Below are 8,546 nucleotides of genomic sequence, written 5' to 3' on the forward strand. Positions count from 1 at the left end.
TACCATGGACCATTCTCAAAACATACTCGGCGAGGATAGTTGCAGCTCCAGCTACAAATCAAATAGATCCTGGGATGGAATATCAGAACTCTTTGTAGATGAAACTGGAAAAGAATGTTGATGCACAAACACATGGGTTTTGAACTATACACAGCCTGTTCGTTTGGCTAGGCTTCGTTGCTAGATCGTGAAGAAGTACTGCTGGCTGATTTGGTGTGAGAGAAAAATACTGTTCCGGCTGGAAATTTACGATCGTTTACGAGGCAATAAGCCCAGCCGATCAGGCTGACAATTTCTCCATTTCCTTTTAGCAAACTACCACAAGCGCTTTCGGTTTCAAACAAAAGCTCATTTTCAAATATAAAAGGAATGGCGTTCTGTCCCAAATCCGCCCAACAAAGACACCATATGTTTCTGAGACTATCAATACTCCACAGCTATCCAATTGCCTTCCGTGTTCTGCTTCCGAAAGGTGAGGCCTGTCTTACAGTGTTTCACCATATAAAACAGTGGCTTCCGAAAAACACAGACACAGTTCTTGACAGGCTCTATTCATATCCGATGCTTTTGATCAGATCCAGACTTTTGCTTGCAACTACAACCAGGGAGTTTAGAACAGAGAGTAGTAAAAATCAGGGAAGTATCAACCTTATCTAGCGAAACCACCATGGCCGGAGACAGTTCTTAACTGCCTCTACTCATACCCGATGACTGACAGGCATTAATTAACAATCAACATCTAATGCCTCTAACAAGGGTTAGCTGAAGCGGTGCAGAATATGATTGTGCCTCAAACTATCATCAGAGGACCTGATGAAGGTATATGCAATGGATGTCTTGCCTCATGAGGTGAACCATTCGCAGCAATGAGAACAATAAGAACAATCTACGCCTTCACATGTTCCCGGATGAACTGCTCAACAGCCGAAACATTACCGGTCGTACCGGCACCCTCAGCAACAACCACCTTGTTCTGGCACTGGCTGAAGTTGAATGCCTCTCCAGGGACCCCGAGCTGGACTTCATCAGTTATGTCAGCTGATGATATGGCATTCCTTGATTCCCGAAGCTTGTTTCTACAACATGGAAAAGAAGGCCAGCATTACAAACCTCGTGAATCTAATCTTTCACATCAGTTGGAGACTGGTGCACATGTTTTTTGCATGCTCCCTTAAAGGTGCCTACGAGTTATATCGGGACCATAGATCTGTTTGGGATCAGAAAAGGGGATATGCAAATTGCAGCTTAATATCATGTAAAAGTCATTGGATACATTCGTGCTGCACATCAGATCTAGGAATAAGCTCCATAATCACAGCATTTATGCACTACTGGGTTTCAGTCATTCAAATTCTAATTATGCAAGTACAATAAATGTTGGGATGAGAGAGCTGTCCTGTCCTTACATTTCTTTCTCCAACTGCTTCTTGATGAACTCCTTTGAGTGGGCCGTAACTTTATCTGTCTTGTTGCAGAATATAAGCACGGGAACCTTTTTCTTCACTACAGTTGCCTTTGTCAGAATGTCATATAGATACCTACCAGAAGGATGGCAATATTGTTACGCAATTTTAACAGCATTAACAAATGATCAAACAGAGTAACTTTTCTGCGGTTTTAACAACATTAACAAATGACAAAAAAGAGTAATTTTCTGCAATTTTTAAAATATGTAGAAGGCTGCTAGTCACACCATGTTAACTACAATAAGGAAATAATCAAACACAATAGTTTCTGCAATCTTGGGATATGAAGAAGGCTCCTAATCACACTTCTAATTTCAATCCAGCACAAAAGCAAGTAAACGTAGATGATATAGAGTTATAGACACCAAAGCCATTTCATAAAAACTAAAACAGAGGGCACAAAAATTACTCCGCAGCAGCTTGCATGCTAGACAAGAAATCTTGAGCATCAACAACAAAAACAACCCCAGCTGCTTTAGGCAGGACTTCATCAAGCTTGGGCCTGAGCCTTGCATGACCAGGCACATCAACAACATGCATAGGTTTTACTTTGCCTTTCTGAAAAATGATATAGGATGGTTTAGCAAAAAATATTGCAGTCAAGAAATGCATGTTTCTTCATAAGAAACTATGCTATCCATTTTATTTTTTATCTCAATATGTTGGAAAAAGAAGTAACTCTAGAAGCATCTTACCCTTTCTTGCTCCGAATGCAGCACAAATGTGTCATCGTTTTCTTCCATTGAAGTCACAGTTCCTTGATGTGATGATCCATCCCGAAGCTGACAGGCAGACACAGAATTAGCAGAGAAATGAAAGATAGTATAACCCACCTACTTGTTACAACAGTATTGATACAAATATAATCCTGGGTATTAATGGTATCGCAATGCAGTACTTCTAGAACCAGATATGAGCATAGACAAGTCTAACCAAACCAAATATATACTACATAGAAAAAAACAAAATCCAACCAATAAGAAAGAGATATCCTGCTAGAATTTAATGCGCGAAATGATGTTCAGACTTGAGACAAGATTATTTTGCAAACTAGATACTACAACCTTGTCCTTCACTTGTAAAACCCTACACCCCACAGACAAAAAGAACAGCAGTTACCTGGTAGAAAAGAGTAGTTTTGCCACTGCCACTAAGCCCAGATAGCACTATAGTATTTGGCTTCGAGGATTTAAAACAAGATGCTGCGGAAATAGAAAGGCAGACAAAGTAATTGCTTATCATTCACGACTCTAATGTAATGAATTGTGGTATGATAAAGCAAAGATCTTGACAAGCAACATGGTGGAAGCAGATAATATGGAGAGCATGACACATGACACCTCATGTATATTAGATCATAAGGTATCTCTGAACAAAAAGTAAACCCCCTCTTCGTTTCATAACATAAACATGCCATCATCAGATACCTCATGTTAAAGGACTGTAAATGCTAAATCATCTTAGAGCTGGAACAATTGACAATGCACACCAACTATTGTTAAAATAAAAACATGGGCCTAATCTTCAATTAGTTAATCGATAGCACTCCATCATAACTGCCCTGTTGAAATCTTTTAACTTGTGGCACAATGACACCTCAGAGTCTGAATGAACCAAGGCTCAAAATTTCCACTATGTTCTTCCTTTCTAAGCACACCTATAATTTGCAAAACTAATAAATGTTCACAAACTCCACAGATCGGCTAATTTATACGGCTAACAATGATACTGTTTCTTCCCCTCATAAATTAGGTAACTGTGGCTTGATCTCCTGTAGTTGCTTAATTTAATCAGACTATAGCCTCTTCCTCCACTGCCCAAATCAGCTCCCATATGATCCAGGGCATGGAGTCGGCCACATTTTATTTTACCCAGATATATGAAGCAGACAGCACACTAGTCTAGAGCTAAATATGCAATTCCAGATCCACAACTAGTATATTCTCCAGTGAATGAATTAAATGGAGGACAAACAAAAAAAACTTAACCAGTAACAACTCTGGCACTTTTATTTAGGCGGGCGAGAATGTTTCTCCAGGGATCCCACCCCAAGCAGTCCCCTGCCGCAAAACTGAACACAACTATTCCATGCCTACTGGGCCACATAAGAATCCGTGGGCGTTGGCAGCACAATACTCCGTACTCAAGAATGCAGGGAATTTGAGAAGAAGTCTAGGTTTGGCAGCGCACGTACCTACGATAAGCAGCAGGATTGTGAGGGCAACCACCGCGGCCGCGATATAGATCTGCTCCGGGGGCTGCTGGCGGATCCAGCTCTCGGCTTGGCGCACCCACACCTCGGCTTGGCGAATCCACTCGTCCATGGCTGCTTGGAGAAGGCCGACGGCGACGGCGGCGGCGGCGGGAGTCGGTCGCTTGGGGGAGGCGAGAGAAGAGAATGCAGCTGCGAGGAGAGTGGGTCGTTGTGGGCCGGCGGTTGCTGTCTGGTTTTTTTTTTTGGCAGACTGGGCCGGCCCTATGTGAGTCCGCGCTGCGTGGCCTTTTGGGCTTGGGCCATCTTGTACTTGGGCGTTCCTTTACGTTATGAGACACATGCACATTTCCTTGGTTCCATGTTTTTTTCATTTGCGGAACCCAAATTCATTCATTCATCCATTCATATTCATTCAGGATGCATGATGACCCTGCCATCCTTAGAACATACACATACACGGCAAACAGATCAGATCAGTTAGTTGCAGCTACAAATCAAAAAGGGACTCCGATAGTTAGCTAAATCTGATCCATCCTCATAATAACATGCATGGGATTCCTTCGCTACTGCCTGTGCCTAGTGACCACTGAATGCAGCAGGGACCATTCCATCACTGTATATTCATGTATAAAAAGGACGTACCCAGTGCAGAGAACTCCCGTTCTGTGCGGGGTCTGGAGAAGGGTGTCAGTGTCAAGCCTTAACCTCGCCTGTGCAATGCAAGGAGACCGCGACTTGAACCCGGAACCTTCCGGTCACAGGCGGTAAGACTCTGCCGCTCGCACCAGGCCCGCCCTTCACTGTATATTCATGTATCCGAGACGAAATTAATTCCTCAAATCAGATACTGGGATGGATATCAACTACAGTATATATACAATTTCTGATATACCCTTTTTGCAAAGGAACTATCCCAGGACCTTTGGCTTTCAAATCCCTACTACCCGGCTAAGGATGGCAACGGATCGGGTTTGGGGCGGATATCCGTGGGTTTCGGGTTCTGCGGGTTCGGGTTTGGGGATGGTTTTTCACCCACGGTTTTCGGGTTCGGGGCCCCGAAACCAATCGAGTTCGGTTTCGGGTTTGGTTTTCCACCCGTGGATATCCAATGAATATCCGAAATAAATCATTTGGAATTAAAACTCATGTTTTATAATATACTAATAATAATTTGTTTACTTAGATTATTAAATTTATTTAAAGTTGACTCATGAAAATATTTATTATTTGTTGCCTCTTGTTTATATATGTGAATATGTGTATATATATCTGCGGGTTTCGGGTATCCATTCGGGTTTTGGGTATCCGTTCGGGTTTCGGGTATCCGCGGGTTTGGTTTTTGTGATGGATTTCCACCCGAATCGGTTTTCGGGGCGGATTCGGGTTTCGATTTCGGGTTTCGGTTTTGGGTGCACGGAGACTCCACCCGATCCGAACTCGACCCGTTGCCATCCTTATACCCGGCTATGAGAGGTGGACTGGTGGTGTTCTATCCCATCACATCCGGACTCCAACGCTATCCAGTTGAGTTGCCTTCCCTCTTCTGCTTCCCAGATGTGAGGCTTGTTTTGGTTAGACAACAAATAAAGCACAGAGCAGCCAAAATGTCTGAATTCTCCACACAAAAAATGCAGTGTTACAAGGTCTCAAAAAGTTACCTATATATTGCCATAGTACCATTATGGAAAGCGGCAAAGCCCACACCCTTCAAATGAATCAACGACAATGCTCATAACTCAAAGGAGACTGTTAATGCCGTACTCCTCTCTTCTTGCTCTCTTCAGTATTTCCCTCTACATGGTGAGTCAGCTATCACAAGTTTTCAATAAAAGAAGATCTACTAAATCTTGTGAAGAAGAACTAACCTGAATTTGTGTGGTAATGCAGCCAGCACCCTAGTTTTGAATTTTGACAAGTTTACAAACAGGCTTTAATATCACCTAAAGAAGAAGAAAAAATGTGCAAAGACGCTATAAGCATTGCATACCTGAAACTTCTTCACCGCCCAAGGTACATCGCTCCAGGTTTTAGATTGTATGTCCTCCCAAAATAAAGGTACTTGAACTGACTCTACATGCTGGATAAGCCTTAAACTACCTGTTACAGTTATGATGTATATGGTACACCAAATAGCAGATTAGCAGCAGCCAATGCTCAAAATAAGGTCATCATGTACCAGCAGGTTGTGTTATCCGAGAGGGAAAATTCTTACTTGTAACAAATGCTTCTTTCCAAATTTCGTTATTGGACCACGATGGAGACATCTCTCGTACTGGGATTCCAATATCATGGCACACCCTGGTCCAAAGAAATACAACTTCTGTTACAAGGCATCAGCATTTGGTATTATCTCTAGCTCATAATATCTCAGTCAGGATTCCAGCATCAATCACTCCCTCTTACGCGACCCCTTTAGGATGAAATTATTAGGTCTGCATGTCCACTGAACCTAATGCAGAGAGTACAGAGTGCAAAACTGTGAGATGAAAGAAGGTAATATCAAAGCAGGCATAAGGTCCCTCCCAGCTACTTTTATCAGTATCCTGAAATTTGCTTCACTCTCTCCAAAACCATACAAGATGATGAAGCCAAAGCAAGTGGAATTCATCAGAGTAGACGAAGAATATTTACTCTATCACTATCTGGCGTATAATCCCAGGGAGGACTCCATCACTCAGTGGCGCTGTTTGCACTTCAAAATTAGCAGCCATTGTTTGATTAGAGAATTGCCCATTCCTCTCACGTTCCTCCTATGGAGAAATACACCGGTTATTGTACAGAAGAAAAAACTATATTCAAAATTCCAAGTTTCCAACATGACAATGCACTTGTTTTTGTTAAAAAATTGTAGTGTACACCATTAGTATTGAAGATCCATGTGGTGTGGCTGGCACTATGTTGTGGGTGCTTTTAGAGAGATCAAATAAATACAACAAGAAAATCTGAAAAATGAAAAGATATTTGGTCATTCCTTGGAGGCTTGGACATCCTAGAATCCATTCATAGGAAGGCACCAAGGATCGTCATTTTAGCCCAAACTCTGATGAGTATGTGCATTTATATGATGACAGGACAACGATTAAGGCAGCAGCAGCAGACATAAAAAGTAGAGTAGAAGTGACCAGAAATGATGAAAAGAAAATTTGTGAAAGGAAGTGCATATGATTTTCACTTGTGCCTTGCCATTACATGGATGGTTTAACTCATTTCTCTGTTCTGATCTGAGTACTGAGTACTCCATAATATCATTAGCATTCAGTGTAAGTGCAGAAGGATTCTTCCTGCATATTATCTATAAAAATCACAACAAGATGTCACTCATAGATAGGAAAGAAGTTGGACTCGCCTGTTGGCAGACAACAAAGAAGTTTGTGACAGCGCCTTCGAGAATGTGATCCCCGTCATTAGTCAACAAGAGCTCTGTGACCCCAGGAGGCCTCATCTTTTCCATACTCTTCCGAATCCTGCATGCATTCAGTTGAGGGGTAAGATAAGCCGATAAGGAATACTAGCTCAGCTCAGGCAGCAACCAAAACTTGCAGAAATTAAGATTGCCGTACAGCACCGACCTGGCCCAGGGCGCGTACTTGGCGGTGGCGGCGTCCCTTCCCCTGCCGGCCACGGCAAGTCTGGCCCCCGATTCTCCGAAGACCGGCGGGGCATACTTCCCCACATGGACGAAGACGTCGAGGCCGTCCCCAGAACCAGAAATGGAATCGGCTCCTGCTCCTCTGACCAGGGCAGTGAGCGCCAAATGCTCCACCTTGGTCATGGGCAGACGAGTGCGCATCTCGTGGATGGCGACCCGCACGGAGGGGTTGACGAGGGACTGGATGGAGAGGAAGTCGAGGTCGAGGGCGCGCGATCGGGGGAGGCGGAGGGGGAGGCCGAGCAGGTGAGGGTGAGAACGGGCGAGGAGCGTGGTGGATTCGGCGAGGCGGCGGAGGTGGCGCGGCCACCAGAGGAGGGTGCCGCGGGCGGTGGTGTAGGCGCCCGGCGTGGAGTCGAGGAAGGCGGCGGCGGATGGGGGAGCGTGTGGGCAGATGGCGCCGTTGCTGACGAGCACGGCAGCCGGCGACGCCATCCTCAACTGAAGTGACGGTGGCGTTGACTGGGACGGGAGGACGGGGCAGGTGGTAGACTGGTAGTAGTCAGATCGGACGGTCGTGGACACCAGATTGAGGATCCGACGGCCTCCATCTATATAAACTTGATGGATTTCTCAACTTCTGCCAGTGCGCTACATAATACTTGATACTACTATTTTTAAAAAAATATACTAGCTAAACATGGAATTGAATAGCTTTTTTAAAAATGAGATGTCTATTTTTTATTCACTTCTCTATATTTTAGGTGCCTGAATTTTAAGATGATTTCAGGTAATACTCTTGTACTACCAATTAATAAAGTAAATTTTCACTTCTGTGATTTGTTATGGGCATGGCTAGCGTCCGGACGCCCGCGTGGCCTGCCTCCATTTGCCTCGCAACGCCCCGCACGTGCACCCCGCCCTTGCGCTGCGCCCGCGGCTCCTTTCCAACGACACCGCTCCCCTCTCTCCGCTCGGGCGAGACTGGGAGCTAATAAGGACGAGCACGCCCCCGTCCGTAGGATCCCAGGCGCGCCACGCGCCCTGACCACTGGCCCCAGCGCGCCATATCCGCGAGCACCCGGCTCGCCACGCCCCATCCCCCGACACCCGGGCCGTGCCCCCATGACTCTCTAAACACGCCTCAAAAATATAAAACACTTGCAACATGAAAACACTTGAATGCAACATACATCTGAAATAGATAAACATTTGGAACATACAAGTGAAACATATGTGTCGGGTACCTTAGAATGGGGTACCCCAAGCAAAACAT

The 8,546-nt window shown here is 44.6% G+C and overlaps 2 protein-coding genes across 3 annotated transcripts; both read right to left on the reverse strand.

The window, feature by feature from the left end:
• Nucleotides 1-361: 361 nt before the first annotated feature.
• LOC136486021 (uncharacterized) lies at nt 362-3,919 on the reverse strand. Its single transcript, XM_066482784.1, has 6 exons — nt 3,661-3,919; nt 2,586-2,668; nt 2,162-2,248; nt 1,876-2,024; nt 1,407-1,538; nt 362-1,076 (listed from the first exon to the last, which is right to left on the reverse strand). Exons 1-6 carry the CDS (start codon nt 3,788-3,790, stop codon nt 887-889), a joined length of 771 nt encoding a protein of 256 aa, XP_066338881.1. The 5' UTR covers nt 3,791-3,919; the 3' UTR covers nt 362-886.
• A 1,438-nt stretch (nt 3,920-5,357) lies between these two features.
• On the reverse strand, nt 5,358-7,784 carry LOC136486020 (uncharacterized). Of its 2 annotated transcripts, XM_066482783.1 has the most exons (7): nt 7,251-7,784; nt 7,028-7,145; nt 6,313-6,431; nt 5,894-5,979; nt 5,669-5,778; nt 5,547-5,576; nt 5,358-5,474 (listed from the first exon to the last, which is right to left on the reverse strand). In XM_066482783.1, exons 1-7 carry the CDS (start codon nt 7,763-7,765, stop codon nt 5,418-5,420), a joined length of 1,035 nt encoding a protein of 344 aa, XP_066338880.1. In that variant the 5' UTR covers nt 7,766-7,784; the 3' UTR covers nt 5,358-5,417. The 2 variants fall into 2 exon arrangements, with proteins under 2 accessions (XP_066338880.1, XP_066338879.1); XM_066482782.1 differs by having other exon boundaries at nt 5,442-5,576.
• Between the last annotated feature and the right edge of the window lie 762 nt (nt 7,785-8,546).

This window comes from Miscanthus floridulus, chromosome 10 (genome assembly GCF_019320115.1).
Source record: "Miscanthus floridulus cultivar M001 chromosome 10, ASM1932011v1, whole genome shotgun sequence".
NCBI lineage: Eukaryota > Viridiplantae > Streptophyta > Magnoliopsida > Poales > Poaceae > Miscanthus > Miscanthus floridulus.

Bases quoted from the DNA above. Each gene is read 5' to 3' on its own strand.
- LOC136486021 (XM_066482784.1), bottom strand. From the start codon at position 3,790: ATGGACGAGTGGATTCGCCAAGCCGAGGTGTGGGTGCGCCAAGCCGAG. The intron at 2,669-3,660 runs GTACGTGCGCTG...CTATTTCCGCAG, and splicing joins AATCCTGCTGCTTATCGTAG to CATCTTGTTTTAAATCCTCG. The intron at 2,025-2,161 runs GTAAGATGCTTC...ATCATTTTTCAG, and splicing joins TGCATTCGGAGCAAGAAAGG to AAAGGCAAAGTAAAACCTAT.
- LOC136486020 (XM_066482782.1), bottom strand. From the start codon at position 7,765: ATGGCGTCGCCGGCTGCCGTGCTCGTCAGCAACGGCGCCATCTGCCCA. The intron at 7,146-7,250 runs GTCGGTGCTGTA...GAATGCATGCAG, and splicing joins AAGTACGCGCCCTGGGCCAG to GATTCGGAAGAGTATGGAAA. The intron at 6,432-7,027 runs GCGAGTCCAACT...ATTTCTCCATAG, and splicing joins TCTTTGTTGTCTGCCAACAG to GAGGAACGTGAGAGGAATGG.